This window comes from Xyrauchen texanus, chromosome 24 (genome assembly GCF_025860055.1).
Source record: "Xyrauchen texanus isolate HMW12.3.18 chromosome 24, RBS_HiC_50CHRs, whole genome shotgun sequence".
NCBI classification, from domain to species: domain Eukaryota; kingdom Metazoa; phylum Chordata; class Actinopteri; order Cypriniformes; family Catostomidae; genus Xyrauchen; species Xyrauchen texanus.
The window spans coordinates 31,691,030-31,712,536 of record NC_068299.1 but is presented as its reverse complement, the minus strand read 5'-3'; the positions used below and the strand labels follow the sequence as shown (position 1 = coordinate 31,712,536).

The 21,507-nt window shown below is 38.9% G+C and overlaps 1 protein-coding gene across 1 annotated transcript in view; it reads left to right on the top strand.

Moving 5' to 3' along the window:
- LOC127618206 (pleckstrin homology domain-containing family H member 2-like) overlaps nt 1–21,507 on the top strand; it is a 59,413-nt gene that overhangs the window by 26,805 nt on the left and 11,101 nt on the right. The window contains exons 10-24 of the mRNA XM_052090526.1: nt 2,950–3,044; nt 3,242–3,419; nt 4,772–4,908; nt 4,988–5,101; nt 5,863–5,949; nt 6,053–6,211; nt 9,691–9,771; nt 9,862–10,014; nt 11,106–11,214; nt 11,353–11,465; nt 15,038–15,217; nt 15,393–15,490; nt 15,594–15,771; nt 20,760–20,915; nt 21,006–21,103. Of these exons, the coding sequence (XP_051946486.1) occupies nt 2,950–3,044; nt 3,242–3,419; nt 4,772–4,908; nt 4,988–5,101; nt 5,863–5,949; nt 6,053–6,211; nt 9,691–9,771; nt 9,862–10,014; nt 11,106–11,214; nt 11,353–11,465; nt 15,038–15,217; nt 15,393–15,490; nt 15,594–15,771; nt 20,760–20,915; nt 21,006–21,103 (1,936 nt within the window). The remainder of the gene's footprint in view (nt 1–2,949; nt 3,045–3,241; nt 3,420–4,771; nt 4,909–4,987; nt 5,102–5,862; nt 5,950–6,052; nt 6,212–9,690; nt 9,772–9,861; nt 10,015–11,105; nt 11,215–11,352; nt 11,466–15,037; nt 15,218–15,392; nt 15,491–15,593; nt 15,772–20,759; nt 20,916–21,005; nt 21,104–21,507) is intronic.

Sequence of the window (21,507 nt, the reverse complement as noted above, 5' to 3'; positions counted from 1 at the left end):
ACTCTTTATGTCAAAAATGTCTTATTTGTGTATATTTTAGGACTGTCAAATAATTACAATTCTAATCGAATTAATTACATGATGTGCTGACTAATTAATCACAGTTAATCACATAATAGTATTTACTGAGAAAGGCCCCCAACCAAAGGTCATTTAAAGAAGTGGTTAACTTTGGTTGCTTCGGACCTCACAAGTTTTCAGCACCTCTAGGTACAAGCGCTGTGTTTTTATGAAGCTGTGTCAAGTTAAATGTATTTTGAAACTTTGAAAAACACCTCTCAAGATCCCTGAATTCTGCCCCCTACTGTATAAAGGTGGTACATAACGTTTGAATTGCTCCTATAGTAACATTAAAGGAATAATTCACCCAAAAATGTGAATTCTCTCTTATCATTTACTTACCCTAATGCCTTTCCAGATGTGTAAGAGTTTATTTCTTCTGCTGAACACAAACAAAGACTTTTAGAAGAATATCTCAGCTCTGTTGGTCCATACAATGAAAGTGAATGTTGGTCAGGACTTTGAAGGTACAAAAATGACAAAAACTCCAGTGGTTAAATCCATATCTTCAGAAGTGACATGATAGGTGTGGGTGAGAAACAGATCAATATTCAAGTTAGGTTTTATTATTATTATTATCAATCTCCAACTTTGACCAGCCCCAACCACTAGGTGGCTGAATGTGATAGTGAAAGTCACTTCCACAGCTGAAAGTGAAAGTGTAGATTTACAGTTAAAAAAGGACTTATACACTCACCTAAAGGATTATTAGAAACACCATACTAATACTGTGTTTGACCCCCTTTCGCCTTCAGAACTGCCTTAAAAGCATTCTTTAGAAATGTTGGCCCATATTGATAGGATAGCATCTTGCAGTTGATGGAGATTTGTGGGATGCACATCCAGGGCACGAAGCTCCCGTTCCACCACATCCCAAAGATGCTCTATTGGGTTGAGATCTGGTGACTGTGGGGGCCATTTTAGTACAGTGAACTCATTGTCATGTTCAAGAAACCAATTTGAAATGATTTGAGCTTTGTGACATGGTGCATTATCCTGCTGGAAGTAGCCATCAGAGGATGGGTACATGGTGGCCATAAAGGGATGGACATGGTCAGAAACAATGCTCAGGTAGGCCGTGGCATTTAAACGATGCCCAATTGGCACTAAGGGGCCTAAAGTGTGCCAAGAAAACATCCCCCACACCATTACACCACCACCACCAGCCTGCACAGTGGTAACAAGGCATGATGGATCCATGTTCTCATTCTGTTTACGCCATCAGACTCATCAGACCAGGCAACATTTTTCCAGTCTTCAACTGTCCAATTTTGGTGAGCTCTTGCAAATTGTAGCCTCTTTTTCCTATTTGTAGTGGAGATGAGTGGTACCTGGTGGGGTCTTCTGCTGTTGTAGCCCATCCGCCTCAAGGTTGTGCGTGTTGTGGCTTCACAAATGCTTTGCTGCATACCTCGGTTGTAACGAGTGGTTATTTCAGGCAAAGTTGCTCTTCTATCAGCTTGAATCAGTCGGCCCATTCTCCTCTGACCTCTAGCATCAACAAGGCATTTTCGCCCACAGGACTGCCTCATACTAGATGTTTTTCCCTTTTCACACCATTCTTTGTAAACCCTAGAAATAGTTGTGCGTGAAAATCCCAGTAACTGAGCAGATTGTAAAATACTCAGACCGGCCCGTCTGGCACCAACAACCATGCCACGCTCAAAATTGCTTAAATCACCTTTCTTTCCCATTCTGACATTCAGTTTGGAGTTCAGGAGATTGTCTTGACCAGGACCACACCCCTAAATGCATTGAAGCAACTGCCATGTGATTGGTTGATTAGATAATTGCATTAATGAGAAATTTAACAGGTGTTCCTAATAATCCTTTAGGTGAGTGTATATTGATCTTTTTCTCACCCACACCTATTATATTGCTTCAGAAGATATGGATTTAACCACTAGAGTCTTATGGATTACTTTTATACTGCCTTTTGGACCTTCAAAGTTTTGGTCACCATTCACTTGCATTGAATGCACTAACAGAGTTGAAATGTTTTCCGAAAAATATTTGTTTGTACAGTATACATCTGGGATGGCACGAGGGTGAGTAAATGATGAGAGAATTTTGATTGTTGGGTGAACTATCCCTTTAAAGGTGCACTCAGTGATTTTTTTGAAGTTTGTGGCTTCAGTGACTCACATTGGCATACACTGACACCTAGTGGCCTAGATGCATCCTTCAAACACAGTAGTTTTCACTATTCACTATGCCAGGCTTCATTTAGTCCATATTATTCAGTATTCAGCTGGACATGTGATGCTAACATGGCTGCCCCATGAGGCGCCCCTGCCCCATGTAGAATAAAAGAGCTGTTAAAAGAGCCCAGGTCTATTTGTATTTATACTAAAAAACATTATGAGAAACATTGTTTCAAAATTGAAACATTGAATTAGAATTGAAACGAGACAAATCTTGGAAAATCCATATGGAAGAGCAAACACTGAGCATTTTTCATCAGCCCTCGTCTGTCCATTTCATCACAAACAACCTTGGGAGATACCACCAGCTCATTCTAAAATGAAGGACATGTGCATGCCACGTATGCATGTGCACGTTTAATGACACTACCTGTAGATACTGTAAATATGTAAGGATACTCCTGGATCAACAGCCTTGTTGGACCTGGAATGACATTTCTATCAACCAGTCAGATTTCAGGGTTTGGGTTAATGTTAGGGTTGGTTTAGGACTAGGGTTAGTGGTTTGGACAACATTCTTATTAAACCATAATTTCCCTCTGATTTTCTTTCTTATGATTTACTTCATAGTTTTAAATTAGATGTGGTGTTTGGCCTACCATTGTTTTATAGAAATGTTCCTTTTTGGCGGGATTTGCTGACAGCTAGTAAATCTGACCCTAAATGTCCTTTCCTCCTCCTTCAGACTCCTCCTACCCATCATCATACTCCGCCCATATTCTCTACACATCCCTCATCTACAGGAACACCAGTACGCCTGTCTTCGCCACACTCAAAGGGGTACATATGTTTGTTTTTAGTTGTATTTTTGAAATTGTGGCTGTCTGGCCTACTTAGCATACCATGGTGCTAAACTATGTTCGTTGCCATAATTGTTAACACATGTGAATGCAGAATGGCTGCATTTTTGTTAAGGGTGTGCATTGTGTGTGATACATAGTTATGGCAGTGTACTGTATTTGTTTGTACTCTCATAGAGGGCCACGTTGTTAAGCAATAGTCAGTTCTCTGAAGAGTCGTCTAGTTCTGAGGAGGAGGACAGTTCAGAGGAGTGTCAGTCTGGAGAGGAAGACAGCTCTGTGTGCAGCTCTTATACAAATGCATCAGACTCACACAAGATCAGCAGCCACGGAAGCCCCCGCTCCCTCAACAGAGGTAAAGGAAATGAAAGAATGAGGACATGGGCTCTTAAACTCCAAAAAGAACAAGAAACCATAAAAGTACCTTTAAAGTAGTCCATACAACAAACTCTATCTGTGTTAATCGGTTTTTGCTTAGGCTGTTTATGAGCTTATCCCAACAAAGGAGTTAGGTGTTTACATGACCTTACTGTATTTTGGCTCATTAAACATATTGTAATCAGTAATATTGTACATGTAAACACACTCATTGATATCAGACCTGGCACGATGTGTCTTGACGTGCAAAGTTTTAATATGTATAAAGGAAAATTGTCTTATTATTTAATCCATCAAATATGTGTGAATTTCTTTCTTCTCCTGAACAGAAATTAAGATTTTTAAAAGAATATCTCAGCTCTGTAAGTTCATTCATGCAAGTGAACGGTAACCAAAACTTTGAAGCTCCTAAAAAAGCAGATAAATGCAGCATAAAAATAAAACATACTCCTTTATTTCTATGTATGCTTCCACATACAAGGAATTTTTCTTGGTGACAGAAGCTTCCAGTGCACAAACAATACAACAAGACAGAGATACGAATAAAAATATAGAAATACACAATAAGACAAAAACAAAATATATATATATATATATATATATATATATATATATATATTTATATTCTGTACAAATATAATAATAATCTGTTATATACAGTGCAAGGGAATGTAATGCAGAAGAGGTAGGATGTCTTAAATCACATATAAATCACAAAATATAGTATAGTTTTTAACTGTTCATGAGATAAACAAAAGAAGAAGAATGTGGAAGTGAACGTTGAGATTGATGCTACAAAGGACTTAAATATTTATATTTTTCTCACCCACACCTACCATATCACTTCTGAAGACATTGACTTAACCACTGGAGTGTTATGGATTACTTTTATGCTGCCTTTATGTGCTTTTTGGCGATTCAACTTTTTGGTCACTATTCACTTGCATTGTATGGACCTACACAGCTGAAATATTCTTCTAAAAATCTTCATTGTGTTCTGCAGAAGAAAGAAAGTCATACACATCTGGGATGACATGAGGGTGAGTAAATGATGAGAGAATTTTCAATTTTGGGTGAACTATCCCTTTAAGTGCGAATGAGATTTAAGAGATAATGTGGAGGGGAATATTTTCGTCTTTAATTTTGTGTGTTTCTGACAGAAGGCTCTTTTACAGCCTCAGATGACCTGGAAATACTTGGCCTGTTTTTATAAAAAAAATATATATGTTTTTTTTTTTTTTGTGCTATTTGTAAAGCTTCACTGCACCAGACTCTATTCACTTTCACTACATAGAAAACAACTGTATGAAAATTTCCTTTCGTGTTCAGCTGTGTCGTTGTCTTCTATGACATCTGAGAGTGACTACGCCATCCCACCTGATGCTTACTCCATTGATACTGAGTGCTCTGAACCTGAGAATAAACTAGCCAAGACCTGCTCCTCCAGCACTGACAACGGCAAGAGTGTATGACACACACACACACACAGTTCTCAATAAATCACACATAATGTACAAGACCAAATGAAAATATGTTGTGTCCCAGGAGTCAATGGAGAAGTCTGGGTACCTGCTGAAGATGGTCAAGACTTGGAAGAAAGCATGGAAGAGGCGCTGGTTCGTTTTGAAAGACGGGGAGCTTTTGTACTACAAGTCACCTGTCAGTTTAAATGGCTCACGTATTTCTGACCTTCTTAAAGCAATAGTACTCCCAGAAAATGGAACTTCTGTCATTATTTACTCACACTCATGTCATTCCAAACCTGTATGAAGACATTTTGAAGATACAAGGATGGTTCATTGTGACCATGTCTGTCAAGCTCTAAAAAGTAAAAAAAAAAATAAAAAAAAAATAATAATAATTAAAGTACTGTATAAGTAGTCCATTTGACTTATGCACTATACTGAGTCTATTACTGAGTCTATTCTGAGGAACTGAGCAACATTTATGTCATTATTCACCAATAATCTTTCCCTCCAATGAAGCTTTGAAATGTCATTTGTGTCCATGTTCAGATTAAAAATATAATGTAAATTCACCATGTTGCATTTGATGTCATTAAGACTGTTACAGTAGCTCTCGCATGTTTTGCAACTGAACTGTGCCAGTTCAACTATGCTGAAAGTAGAATGAGTTTTCAGAGCTGCACCAGAAGTAAAGATTATCAGGGAAGAAACACGATTCCTCTCAGAAAGCTATTGTATGGCTTCAGAAGACTTGAGTCTTTCAATTTCATCAGTTTCATCAATTTGTGTTTCACAGAAACAATAACAGCATATTCTTTGAAGTGACATGATGATGAGTAAATAATGACAGAATTTAGATTTTGGGGTGAAATGTTCCTTTAAACATATAGTGGGCAAACTGCTAATAAAAAGTAACTTGGCTTCCGTTGTTTTTTTTACGTTTGTTTTTCATAGAGTGATGTCATCCGTAAACCCCAAGGTCAGATTGAGCTCAATGCTTGTAGCAGCATAGCTCGTGGTGATGGGAAACAAATGCTTCAGGTATTGTGTGTGTTATTGAATTTTCTCACATATCTCTGAGGTCTCAGATGTACAGGTCCGTATTTTTTCACATGACTGTCCGTGTTGATGTTATGCCCCTCAGGTGGTGACAGGTAAGAGTGTGAATAATCTTAAAGCAGATTCTCCAAACCTCCTGGAGGAGTGGCTGAGGGTTCTGCAAAGCGTACTGAGAATCAAAGCTGCTAGTCCGCTCTTTACCAACCCTGACTTAAGGCCCATCATGAAAGGACACATGACAAAGGTATCACATTGGGAAGAATAATCACAAATCTGTTTAAAAAAAAAAAAAATTCAATTCCCCATTTGATTTTTGACATGAAATACTTTGAATAACAAAACAACAAAAAAATAAAGATGTTTTTGGAAAAAATTCGGGGAACGTTGCCATTTGACAATTCTCTGCAACAATGGAAAATGATAAAAAAAAAATTGTTTACACTAACAATAAGGCTATCTGAGCACTTTATTGTGTATATTCTCCCTGTAATGATGACTCTAGTGGCAAAAATAATCATATTTTTCCTCATTAAAAAATTCCCTTAGATTTTATTCCTTTATTCAACTGGTAATCAACATTATGCCTCAAATACTGTCGACTGAGCTTAACTTGTATTGAATCCTGAATATTCCTTTAATTTGATCATGCCTGACTTTGAATTGTGAATTTATATAATTGCATCGATAACTACATTTGAATGATGCTGCACCTACACCACTAAGTGTCAGTGTAATTCCAAGACGACATGAACAAAATATTACCGAGTGCACATTTGGAGACCCATTTAATGTATTTATTTTTTCCATTCATAACAAGAAAGTTGCCATATGGCTACACAGTACCATTAAGGTTTATATTTAACTAAGTCTGTTATCAAAAGTCAAATATTACAATATAAACTCAAACATTTCTTATCAAATTTTACTAAGAACATTATCCATAGCTCTTAAATCACAATGTAAACAATTGTTTCAGTTTTTTTTTTTTTTTTCAGTTAATTTCATTGCATTTATTATCAGAAAGAGTTTTTTCTGATTAACAGTTTTTATTGATTCATTCAATTGACAAAGATAAGGAAAACATCTATTCACAGAATCAACATTTAACCCCCATTATTCCCTTTCCCCCTCTCAATCCCCAACCTGACCCTCAACAAATATCCTTGTGATCGCACTTGAATATAAACACACACGCAAAAAAAAAATAAAAAAAATAATCACACACATTTAAAACTACACTTCTCTCTCCAGTGCCCCTCCCCAAGAGCCCTCCAAGAAGGCCAAGTAGTTGCTCTGATTTTTTATGAAATTAATCTAACTTGCCTAGCCTTCTACATGACATTTCCTCGAATGCCGCCACACTACCCATCTCTGTGCACCACTCTTGAAATGAGGGCGCTTCAGCCGACTTCCATCCCCTAAGAACAATCTGTCTGCCAATCATAACACTGGCTAGGACCCAATTTTTTAGATATTTATCCCCTGTTTTAATGACCGCCTCTAAAATACAGAGTCTGGGGCTAAATGAAATTTGAGTGCTCAACACATCACACATAAAACTCTGAACCCTCAACCAAAATTCTTGGATCTTAACACACCACCAAAAAACAATCTTCTGATTGGCATCTCCAGCAGGTGGGTCTGTCTTTCAGACCAAGCCTATACAATCAAGAGGTGGTCCAAAAGAATCGGTGTAAAATCTTAAATTGTATAAATCGCACTCTTGCATTTCTAGATGTAGACTTGAATTTTTTTTTTATCCTAATCCACACTCCCTCCTCCATTACCAAGTTTAGATCTTTCTCCATAATCTCATAAGAGAAGCAGAAGCTTCATCCCCTAGAGTCTGAATTATCAGGGAGTAATACACTGATGCCTCGTGACCGTTTCCAAAAGCAGTAATTACAACTCTCAGAGTATCTGCCGCTTTAGGGGGGTGTATGCTACTCCCAAAAATAGTACAAAGCAGGTGGTGCAGCTGTAAACACCTAAAGAACTGAAATTTGGGAATCCCAAAATGTTGAACCATATTTTCAAAGGATCTCAACACTCCACTCTCATATAGATCACCGAGTGCATTAACCTCTCTCACAATCCACTCAAATTTTGGGTTCAGCCATATGCTCGAGGCATATTAAATAAATGTCCGAATTAAACACTCTGGACACTTTTGTCCAAACCGAGAATGCGAGATAAAGGAGTGTGACTAAACTTCTCTGGTTAGTTTGATAGAAAGCCCTTGCAATGGCAAAATAGGGGCAAGAACTTCCTGTTCAATACAAAACCAGGGAGGGGCTCTCTCAGGTGGAAGCGACCAATGAGACAAATGTCTGAAACCAAATGCATAATAATAAAACAAAATCTTGGGTAGGCCTAGCCCACCTTTGTCAATCGGCCTGTGCAATTTACTGAAACGTAATCTGGGACGTTTACCAAATGACTTCGCCATGCCATCTACAGGGTAGATTGTAGCAGGTAGTTGAATTTTGGAATACAATTCATTTTAATGACGTTAACCTTCCTAATCAAAGATAAATGTAATGAAACTCACATGCCCACATCGCTTGAAAATCGTTTTATTAAAGGGTCAAAATTAACTTTAAATAAATCACACAAATTTACTGGGAATAAATAAATACTTGTCACCGGCGGCAACAGCTCCCTTAGTGAACTGTGGAGACTTGCCCTGAAGAATACCACCAAGGAATATTCTGGAGCTGGCAAATATAGTGGACTTCCCAGAATATTCCCTGGTGGTATTCTTCAGGGCAAGTCTCCACAGTTCGCTAAGGGAGCTGTTGCCACCGGCGACTCCTCGCTGGACGCGCCTCAACTTTGTGGAAGAGACACTGCAAGCTGGCAGTGATGAGGGCAGGGAATTGTGGGAAGTGTAGTCTGGGAGAAATGGCAAGGGAGAAACACAGGGCAGACAACAGGGAATTGTGACACTTACACTCGCTTGGATCTTTGTCCTTTTTAAGAATCAGACTGATCTGGGCTTGGGTCATGGCTGGTGGAAGTTTTCCATTCTTTAATGATTCTGTATAAACTTGTATAAGAAATTCAGCGGCAAAGCTGTCGGGACACGGAGCCTTGCCTGTGGGCAAGGCCTTAATTACCTGACCAAGCTCCTTCAAAGTTATCTCAGAATCAAGATATTTTTTAGTCAGTTTAGGAAGTTCTAACGGTTCCACAAAGTTTCTAATATCTTTATCAGTAGACGAAGACATGGAACTATAGAGATCAAGATAGAATTCTTTTAAAGCATTATTAACATCAATGGCCAAGGTAAATATTTCACTACTAGCAGATTTAACTTAGGGAATGGTAGAAAAAGACTCTCTCTGTTTTATATATCTTGCCAGAAGTTTTCCTGCTTTGTCCCCCGACTCAAAGTCTTGCCCTGAATAGCCAAAACTCCTCCTTCCGTGACAAAATAGTATTATATCTCTATTTCAATTGGGTCAATTCGCTGCTCTGCCTCGGCACCTTTAATATTCCCTTCCAGTTCCACGAGTTCTTGTGCTTTGGATTTTTTTGGTGAAAGTGGCATACTGTATAATCCAGCCCCTAAGAACCACCTTAAGTGCCTCCCAATCAGTTGTTTCATTTGTTTCTGTTTCTCCTATTGAATTTTAGGAGAAACATCTGAGACAAAGTTATTACTTAAATAATTAAGAACATTGTTTGCTAAGTGCTTTCTAATGTCTTTGACTTTTCAAGGTGAACCATGGCTATTCTAAACATGTGTGGTGTGCGCTGTTTGGGAAGACGCTATATTACTTCAGAAGTCAAGAGGATAAGGTCTTCTGTCTCATTAAATCAAAGTCATCTTACAAAGGACATCTGTATGCGCACATACAGTATATTCTGTATATTTTGTTTACTCTACAGTTTCCTCTGGGTCAAATCAAATTATGGGAGGCTTGTGTGGAGGAAGTTGATAAGTCAAGTGACTCCGCTGAAGTCTCTGCTCAGTACACTCTCTCCATTCAGCCAGTGAGTCAAGGCCCAACATACCTGCTTATCGATTCACCTCATGAGAAGGTAGGCTGTAAAATACCTCCCAAGGCTGAACATTTTCCATAAAGGAATATTCTAGGTTATTGACAGCTGTTTATTACATTAAACAATTGACATTCAGCTGAAAATAACCCCAAAAAGTGAGCTTTTTGAGTCCCGAGCATTGATATTGTTGGTGTATTTTCTTTTTCTTCTTGAAAGTGTTATTAGGAAGACATTGGTTATAAAAAAAAAATATAATAAATAAATCATAATATTTATGCATACTTAGGGAATTCTGTGGTGAATGTTGGAATAATGTAGCAAAATTTGCAACTATGTGTTTTCAAAGTAGCAAAATTCTGCCACTTTGGTTTCAAGTATTCAAACACGTAAACTTTTACTTTCTTGAGAAGTCTTCACCACGTTAAGAGGTAGAAATTTGGATAGGTTCATCTCTGAGACTATAGTTTTATTTTGCTATGTAAAAATATTTTGGAATATTTATGAGTAACTAAACAGGAAAACATTTCCGGAGGTTGCTTCTGTCATTCAACATGTTGGGAAAAAACTAAAAACTGGTGAAATACTTACAATGAAGATTGCTAAATGTAATCCAATACACTCAGCAGTGATGTCAGTAGGCAGTGATCATGTTGTGTGACTTTGGCATGGTGTGAGTTTCAGATTTTTTAATTTAATTTAAAATTCAAACAAATTTAAATGATAAATATTGAAAAGTGTGACTGCTGCTAAGTAGTAGACACAAACCTGGAAAAGTATTTTATTTTGTTTGTTTTGTTTTATCAAATGTAAAATAAAAAAATTATTTACTAAAAAAAAGAAATGGCTGAAACATTGCTTTACCCTCAGAGAAAGACAGCTGTTGTTTAAACATTTTAATATTATTTTTGCTTTATTATAATTTAAAAATTAAATATTCTAATCAAATATATATACTAAAAATGTGTAATTTATCTGAAACCCCCTCCTGCCAAAGAATTACTCAGAATTTGCATGCATTTCACTCCAGAACATTGACAGTATGTGAGAGCTCTACTGAATCACTTGTTGTGGGTTACCAGCATGTCATGTATATGTTCCAGTGGATATCTGTGTGTGTTCCTTTCCTGTAGATGGCATGGCTGTATCATCTGTGTGTGGCAGCAGGCACTGCAGTGGGGCAGGTGGGCACTGAGTTTGAGCAGCTGGTTGGTAAACTGCTCAATGTGGAGGGAGATCCAGGTAACAATCTGACAGCTGCATGCTGTGATCCTATTATTACGTTCATTTATTGAATGGTTGTAGTGGAGGATCATGTATACTGCCCTTTCAGCAGTGTAAACATAGTTTAATGGCCATGTTTGTCCTGTGCTTTATCAGGGTCTCAGATCTGGAGACACTCAACACTGTGCTACACTAAGGAAGGACTGTCTTCTCCACTCAGCACCCTGCCCTCTCAGGCTCTACAGACTGAAGCCATAAAGCTCTTTAAGGTGAGGATATTAATCCCAGTAAGCAGACGTACATCGCAGAGATGTCTGTGAAAAGCTTATTTTCTACCATTGGCTCGAATGGTGCTTGTTGTGGAACCGTGCCGTTCTGCAACGACCTGGAGTCATTGTCACAGTTACACCATCATTCTCCCTCTCACTCCTCAAAAGCTCACAAAACTTGAGCAGAACTTAGAGCGCTCATTTATTGACCTCTAAAGCACGCATTCTATCAGCCTCTCCTCAACAGTTCCCTGTCACTTTTAACTTCCTCTTCTAAAAAAATAAAACTTGTATTATATACCATTTGCAAATATGCAGATAACTAATTTAAACGGGTGTAATTCACGAACCTCACGAAAATCCAGCGTTTTCTTCCCGTCGAACACTCATATAATATCTTCCTCTGAAGTGTGTATTCCATCAGCCAGAATCAAAAACTTCAGGATCAGGATCAAACGTCCCTCTCATTCACAAATCACGACGGTCACTCCATGTTCTTCCAAGCAGGTGATCCAGGCCATTTAAACTGTCAAGAGATTGCTGCTTGCGATGCATTCGCATGAGTGTGTGAGTGCATCTTCAAGGTTGCATCCGAAACCAGGAAAAGGCTGCCTCCGGAGGCTGTATACGGAGGTAGGATGAAAATAAGGTGCCTTTCAAACAGTTCGGAGACCAGTTTCCTTAAGAGTTCCATTCATTCAAAACAGCTGTCAGTTAAGTCAATAACTGATTAGGCAGCAAATAGCAAGTCAGCTGCCTACAATGTCTTCATGTGCAAACAAATTACAAAAATTTGATGACTGAACAGAAATCTGTAGAAACTGCTATCTACCATTTAAAATACAATATAATTTTTTATTTATATATATATATATATATATATATATATATATATATATATTATAATTTTTTTTTTAAGTTTATGTTTGTTATTTACTGTTATTAATTAAATTGTGTTCTATATCGGCCTATTGGCCACCCTGATCTCTGGATATCATTAGCCGTTAAAAAACCCATATCGGTCCACTACTAGTACAAACATACAATAACCATCTTAAAAAGATCAGATTTACAAGTAAATCTCACCCAATAAATTGTATGTTTAAGTCATATTTTATTGATTGTATTTTGCTGTATATTTATATTTACTTAGTATGGATGAATATACAGTATGTATATATATATACAGTATATACTGTGTGTGTGTGTGTGTGTGTGTGTGTGTGTGTGTGTGTGTGTGTGTGTGTGTGTGTGTGTGTGTGTGTATTACATATTAATCACATTTCTACAATTTATATCATGGTAGCATTTGTTGTATTGCCTTGAATATATGCTGATTTAAATTGAAGATTATTTATATCAATATTGACATTTTTTATTGCAAATATATAAAACGCAATCATCTAATCAGCCAATCATCTGGCAACAGTGTAATGTACAAAATCATTCAAATACGGATCAGGAGCTTCAGTTAATGTTTACATCAACCATCAGAATGGGGGAAAAAATGTGATCTCAGTGATTTAGACCGTGGCATGATTGTTGATGAGTATTTCTGTAACCGCTGATCTCCTGGGATTTTCACGTACAACAGTCTCTGGAGTGTAAACAGAATGGTGCGAAAAACAAAAAACATCCAGTGAGCGACAGTTCTGTAGATGAAAACGGCTTGTTAATGACCGAGGTCAGAGGAGAATGGCCAGACTGGTCTAAGCTGACAGAAAGCCAAATAAACACACGTTACAAAAGTTCTTTGCAGAAAAATATTTCTGAACATACAACATGTCGAACAATGAGGTGAATGGGCTACAACAGCAGGAGACCATGTTGGGTTCCACTTCTGTCAGTCAAAAACAGAAAGCTGAGGCCTGTTCTTAGCTGAAAGTAGTGGTACCCGGAGGGATCTTCTGCTGCTGTAGCCCATTGACATGTTGTATGTTCAGAAATTTTTTTCTGCGAAGAATAGTTGTAACATGCATTTATTTGGGTTACTGTCACCTTCCTGTCAGCTTAGACCAGTCTGGCCATTCTCTTCTGACCTCTGTCATTAACAAAGCATTTTCGTGGGGGGCCTGGTTAGCTCAGTGAGTATTGACGCTGACTAACACCCCTGAAGTCACGAGTTCGAATCCAGGGCATGCTAAGTGACTCAGGTCACCTAAACAACCAAATTTGCTGGTTACTAGAGAGGGTAGAGTCACATGGGTTAACCTCCTCATGGTCATTATAATGTGTGACTCTCGCTCTCAGTTGGGCATGTGGTGAGTTGGGCGTGGATGCCGCAGAGAATATCATGGGCCTCCACATGCGCTACGTCTCCGCAGTAAAGCGCTCAACAAGCCATGTGATAAGATGCACGGTTTGAAGGTCTCAGATGCGGAGGCAACTGAGATTCATCCTCCACCACCCGGATTGAGGTGAGTCACTTCGCAACCACGAGGACTTAGAGCCCATTGAGAATTGGGCATGCCAAATTGGGAAAAATAAGAGAAAGAGAAAAAACTGTCACTCACTGGATATTTTTCGTTTTTCGCTCCATTCTCTTTACACTCTAGAAACTGTTGTGTGTAAAAATCCCAGGAGGTCAGCAGTTACAGAAATACTCAAACCAGCCCATCTGGCACCTACAATCATGCCAAGGTCCAAATCACTGAGATCACATTTTTCACCATTCTGATGGTTGATGTAAACATTCAAATGAAGCTCCTGACCCATATCTGATTGATTTTATACATTGCACTTCTGATACATGATTGGTTGATTAGATAATCACATGAATAAGCAGATGTACAGGTGAGCCTATAATAAAGTGGCCGATGAGTGTATATTTAATATATAATATATTAATAATTTGTAAAGTATTAATACTTTATAATACTATTTGCTGTACTACCTTTAACTTATGCTGACTTAAAATTAAACTGATTTAAATTAACATTGAGAATTGGAAGGACAAAAAACTCAAGTGTAAATAATATTTTTATATGGAGATATACATTATAGGATGTATATTTAATATAAAATATCAATTAAATTGTAAAGTAGTCATGCATCATGGTGGTATTTGCTGTATTGCCAATAATTTATGCTGATTGTAATTATAATTTATTATGTAATTATGTAATATTTTAAATGTAATGATTTAAATCTGAAGTATCTCCCCCCATTGCAAAAATAAACTTTCTGAATAAGACCCCATCTGCCAGTGGTCAAACAAAGAGATAGTCCCGCCCCCAACTCCCATCATTGGTTGAGTAACGTTGTTGAGGCTGGTCTAAGCATCCTCTCAAAACAAATAGATACATTTTCAAAGTGCCACCGAAACAAAGAGCTTACCGGTTTTGAGAAAATTAACCTATGATTGGCTTAATTATAGTTGTCTCTGCCATATTAAGCTGGGATAGGAGAACATTTTAACAGAAAAAGTTACATACTTAAGATTTAAGAATCAACTATTGAAAGCCTACACTGATCAACCACTAATCTGAATATAATGATATTTCCCCCTCAATGTCTGTGGAGGTATTAACCTAGAAAAATCTTTTAGAAAAACTCTCTTTCTTCCTTTACAGACATGTCAGCTCTTCATTAATGTGGCCATTGACACTCCAGCCATAGATTATCATGTGACTCTGGCTCAATGTGCCCTACAAGTGTGTCTCACCCATCCAGAGCTGCAGAATGAAATTTACTGTCAGCTTGTAAAGCAGACATGCAAGAGACAACCACACGGACAGCCTGGGCCCCTACAGGTGACATGATAATATCTGAAACGTTCTGTACTGGGTAGTTTTTAATGTGGTAATGTGAACACACACCACAAGAGGGAGTGCTAGCTAACATGGGAGCAATTTAAAAGGCCACAGGGGTACTTGAAAGGCTTGTTTACATTTTCCTGATGCCAATCTCCTCCCCTTCCCAACACAGGGATGGCAGTTCATGGCTCTGTGTGTCGGCCTCTTCCTGCCCACACACCCTATTCTTTGGCTTTTGCAGGTGCATCTGAAAAGGCATGCAGATTCAAGGTAAATCAAAACTGAAAGTTATTTAAGACACTTCTGAAAAACACAAACACATCCCACACTAGCTGTAACTTACAGAGTTACTCAGTCTCTGCATTGCTCTCAGGACGGAAGTGGGAAAGTATGCCATCTATTGTCAGCGTTCATTGGAGCGGACGCAGCAGAAAGGGGATCGGCAAGCTCGTTCGTCACGAATGGAGATTCTGTCCATCTTATTGAGGAACCCATATCATCACTCTTTGCCATTCAGCGTGCCGGTGCACTTCCTTAACAACACATACCAGGTTCACACATGCACAACAGCCATAATTTAAAGGAACGGTTCTCCCAAAAACAACTCACGCTCAAAATATTCCAGACTTGTTTGCTGTAATTTTTTTTTCCTGGGAAGACAAAAAAAAATCTCACTGCCATGGTTCAAGCTCAGTTTCATGAGAATCACCCCAATTTGATTGGTCTTTGTTTTGAAAAAGAGCTGATTAGTCACGTGACACTATGGTGAGATGGTCGTTTAAAGCTCGATCTCTGCACAATTGGCTGCCATTAATACTTCAAATAATATAAACCGGTAAGGTTCTTTAGATTTTTGTTTCTGAACTGTGCTGCTAAATCAACATGTCGAAAAATTTGAAGTCCTCAAGCTCAGGGTAGGGTTGCACCAGCTGTGCATAAGGTCTCACGTAAGTTGGGATGTAAAATTCACACTAAGGACTTAGTAACTACTAGCTAGTATGTAACTAAGTCAGATCTCAGTTTGGTTGCACCACTTGTTCTTTTCTCCCCAATTTGGAATGCTCAATTCCCAATACTCTCTAAATCCTCGTGATGGTGTAGTGACTCGCCTCAATCTGGGTGGCGGAAGATGAACCTCCGCATCTGAGACCGTCAATCCATGCATCTTATCACGCAGCTTGTTGAGCGTGTTACCACGGAGACGTAGCGTGTGTAGGCTTCATGCTATTCTCCCCGGCATCCACACACAACTCACCAGACGCCCCACCAAGAGCTAGAACCACGCATTATAGTGACCACAAGGAGGTTGCCCCAGGTGACTCTGACCTCCCTAGCAACCGGGCAAACTTGGTTGCTTATGAGACTTGGCTGGAGGCACTCAGCATGCCCTGGATTCAAACTCGTGACTCCAGGGGTGGTAGTCAGCGTCAATACTCTACCAAGCCCCCATTGCACCACTTGTTCTTAAGGCAAGACTTAGCTAGTGGTGATGCATAGTTGAATAATATGACGTTTACCTTAATTGGTCCAATAAACAGCCACTTTATTTTACACAGAAGTCAATTTGATGTTGTTACGGTTGATGTTCAAACCTTTTTATTACATTTATTACATTTATTACAGCTCACATAAATGTTAGCTATAATAAATTATATCCCCATTAAAATACGATATGTATAAAAGTAAATTTGATAAATAGTATATTTTCCCTGTGTAAATAACAATAGTTAGGAACTGTATCTAAAATATATAAGGGGTGATAAATAAATATTAATACAACATTCTGGAAAAATAGACATTTATTAATTTTAATATCTTATATATATTTTGAATGTGTTGAAACTTGACACTGGGCGACACACCCTAAAAACTGCACCGTTTGATCAGTTTCATGCTGAAGCACCTCTTAAAAGTATGTTTTTTTTTCTCTCTCGTAAATGTAAACAAATGTAAATGTCAACATCATACTGTATGTCGAAAGGATTGAAGCCTATCATGCAAAACATGAGCTCATTGATGTCATAAAATATCAGTCTGCTATTTTATTCCATCCGTTATGCCTGGTCGGAGTCTTATGTAAATATTTAGTTTATAAGTAGTGACTACATTGGGTTACATCCTACCTAAATTTAATGGTGCAACCCTCAAATATTTAGTAGTGCGTAAATTGTGACTTAGTGCCTATTTATACCACAACTAAGCTAAGTTGCAACTTACGTATAGCTGGTGCAACCGGCCCCCTGGAGATATTAAAAGACACTTACGAGGTCAAGCAGGCGCCTCTGGTCATGGTGTGGGCCCGGGGGTGGAGGATGTCAAAGACCTGCGAGAGATTCTGAACATGTCTGCAATGCTGATGAAAGTCGCTGCTGACTTGGAGGATCTTGCCGAGATACACCGGCGATCACTTCCATGGAGGCGAATCTCTCTGCTCTGGTTACAAGAGTAGGTGATGTCGAAAAACGGGTTGATTTTCTGCAGTCGTCTGAGAGGGAGCTACAAGCTCCGGTGTCTAAGGTTCTGAGCTGGAGCGTGTGTGGGAAAAATGGGAAGATTTGGAAAATCATAGCAGGTGGAATAATGTCATTTTATCGGCATGCCAGAGGGAAGAGAATGACAAGATAATAATAATAATAATAATTCCTTACATTTATATAGCACTTTTCTAGGCACTCAAAGCACTTTACATAGTATATAGGGGGAATCTCCTCAACCACCACCAGTGTGCAGCAAGATGAGGTGAAGTTCCTGGATGGGCTCATTCAGAGCTTGATCGATACGGCGGGCCATCGACTAGACATAGATCAGGCTCACAGAGTGTTCAGTCGGCTACCAGTGGAGGGTGACAGGCCTCATGGGCAGCTCTAGGGCTGGGCTACCAGTGGAGGGTGACGGGTCAGGCCCTGTCCCATCCTGGCAAGATTTTTGCGGTCATCCGACAGAGACTTTGTTCTTCGCACGGCGAGGTCCTAGCTGAATCATAACAATATGGTATTCCCTGGAGACAAACACAGAAAAACGTAATAAATTCTTTGGCTCTTTACTGCCAAGTTGAGGACTGATGCCGAGGATGGCCACAAGACATTTACGTACTCACAGCAGGCTATGTCCTTCGTTAAGTCTATTATATGAGTGGGTTATCTTGTTTACACTCAGTTAACATTGCAGACTATAAGTCATTTTCTTCACTGACCTGAATGGTTGTGCCTCTTAATTGGTGGCCCTCTGTCACTCGATCGAGTTTTTCGTTCACGATTGACTAATGGAAGAGCCCATCTGCTTCTTTTACGTCAATTTGATCATTTTGCATTATTAAATATTTTGTTGTTGTGTGATATTTACTTTTGAATCTGTGCAAAAACACTGGACCTGAGTTATCCAGCAGCAGGGGGTTGCGGGAGCTCTCATGGGCGTGCATGGATGGTTGGAGTTTCGGGGTGGAGGCGCTAGTTGGCGCTGTTGTGCGTGGGGTTAAAGCTCATGATCTTCTTTTTTCTCCTTCTCTTTGTAGTTTTAGGGGTCTCTCTCAGGAACTGACTGTTACAGTAATGTTGTAAAGTGATCTATATAATTTAGCTTGAAGCACATGGTTTATTTTAATATGTCAAAGTGTCACACCTTAATATGGATAGAATTTCTCTCCACATGGAACGTGAATGTGCTGTGTCACCCTAAAAAAAGGTTATATCTTTTCTTAAACGCAAGAAATGTGATATAGTGTTCCATCAAGAAACTCATCTTTCTCTACAAGAAGCTGAAAAACTTGGGAGGGCATGGGGTGGATACATGTTTTGCATGGCAGGCTCGGGTAAGAGCAGGGATGTTATAGCATTGATTAGTAAGCATTTACAATGCAAATGTCTTAAGCAGATTAAAGATAAGTCAGGAAGAGTTACTATTGTGCTGGTTGAAATACAGGTGCATTTTTAAAGATCTTGAAGGAATGTTACAAGCTGAGGGTATTACTTGTGATATAATGTTTGGTGGAGATTTTAACCTTTTAATGGACCAGATTCTTGATCAAAGTGAAGCAAAAATGTGCAGACCTCTTAGAGCAACACTGACACTCCTGAGGATATGTAAAAATCTTGGCCTAACAGACATTTGGAGACTTTTGAATCCATCTGGGAGGGACTACATATTTCTTTCATCAGTCATCATATATTTTTTCTTGATATCTAAATCACTCATTCCATTCCTGTTAATTGCTCAGTTGGGAATACTTTCGTTTCTGATCATGCACTGATGTGTTTATGCAATGCCTTTCTTCAAACATCCTGGAGAAATAAAGAAACATCCTGTTATATCACAGTTACAGTCAGTGTGGATAAACGTTTCCCACATGTTTAAGTCAGATATTTTCCCGAATGTCGCCTCAAGCCTTATGGTGGATCCGCAAATTACGCCTTAACAAGTCCCCTTTTTTGCTGGAATATTGGATTGGGAGGGGTGTTGCCACGCTTGGGGACCTGTGACCTGGCGAGACCTGGCGGAGTGTTGAGATCCTTTGATAATATAGTTCAGCAATTTGGGGTTCCTAGGTCTCATTTTTTCAGATATTTACTATTGCGCCATCTCCTTTGTGCTACATTTGGGAGTAGAATACAGCCCCCTAAAGAGGCAGACACCCTCAGTGTGGTGATTACTGCCTTTGGAAAGGGTCACGAAGCATCAGTGTACTACTCCCTGTTGATTCAGATTCTTGGGGAAAGGAGCTTAATTAACATCTCTTAAAAGGTAATGGGAAAAAGATCTGAATTTGGTGCAGGTGGATGGGGAGTGGGGAAGAATTTTTAACAACATCAAGATAGACTACTAAGGGTCTGTCTTATCTCATTTAAGATTCTACATTGCTTTTACTGGACTCCCTTTAGATTGTTTAGGCTTGGTCTGAAGGATACACCTACCTGCTGGCAATGCCAGTTGGTGGAGGAGGACATGGCCCATGCCTACTTGTTCTGTGCCAAGATTCAAGAATTTTGGCTGAGAGCCCAAGATTTTACCTGTGAGGTCCTGGACACTCAAATCTCACTCTGTCCAAGACTGTGTATTTTGGGTGATGGGGCAGTCCTGAATATAGGTGATAAATATATAAAAGCTGGGTCTTAACAAGCGTGATGATTGGCAGACAAGTAATCCTCAGGGGATGGAAGTCAGCTGATGCACCCTCATTTCGTGAGTGGTGCACCGAGTTGGGTAGAGTGGCGGCATTTGAGAAGATGACTTGTTGAGAGATCTGGTGGGGGGTTATAAATGGTTATATGTATAATTCTGTTTGTTAAATCTATTCTTGTCTCCTGTTGGAATCAATACAAATATTGGTTGATTTTAATAAAAAGAAAGAAAAAGTCAAATCTGCTTTCTATGTTCCATGAAAAAAATTACAGCAAAACGGTTTAGAACAACATGAGGATAAGTAAGTAATGACATGATTTTTTATTTTTTTGGGGGTGAACTATACCTCAAAAAATGCATTACAGAACAATAAATAGGTGAAGCATCTTGTGATACAGCTATTTTATCTACCTTTGTGTGCCAGGTTGTTGGTTTTGATGCTTCAACCACAGTGGAGGAGTTTCAGAGCCGACTAAACCAGGACACTGGCATGAGGAAAACTGGTCAGTCTGGTTTCAGCCTTTATTCTGATGACCCCACGGGCACAGACCTTGAACACTGTCTGCAGGCAAACCTGAAGGTCAGCCACACACGATTACAGAACAGTGACTTATTCTTGAAAATGCACTGCCAAGCAGTTTGTCTTAAATGCAACATGTTGTGTTTTTAGATTTGTGACATTATTGCGAAATGGGAGCAGGCCTCGAAGGAGCAACACACAGGCAAATCAGAGAACGCCAAGACTGTCAAACTTGCATATAAGAACAGGTAGAGTGTAGATCACAACTTTATTCTTAAAGGAATGGTTCACCAAAAAAAAAAGAGTTATGTCATAATTTACTCACCCTTTTGTTAGTACATACACCCATACATAAACAGTATGACTTTTCTATGGAAAGCAAATGGCATTTTTTGATGAATATCCTGGCCATTATTTTCCATATAAGAAACGTGAAAAGGATACTGGGTTGGTCAAGCGCCAAAATGACAAAAAAGCTCCTGTGTGCAACAGACCGAAATTTAAGCCAGCAGTTGGCCAAGAGTGTCTCTGAAAAGCATCTTAAATGTCATTCTTTTCAATACAAAAAGCTATTGTATGGCTTTAGAAGATTTAGAATATAGAGTCACGTGGACCACATTTTTTGCCTTTTGTTTGTCATTTTGGAACTTGG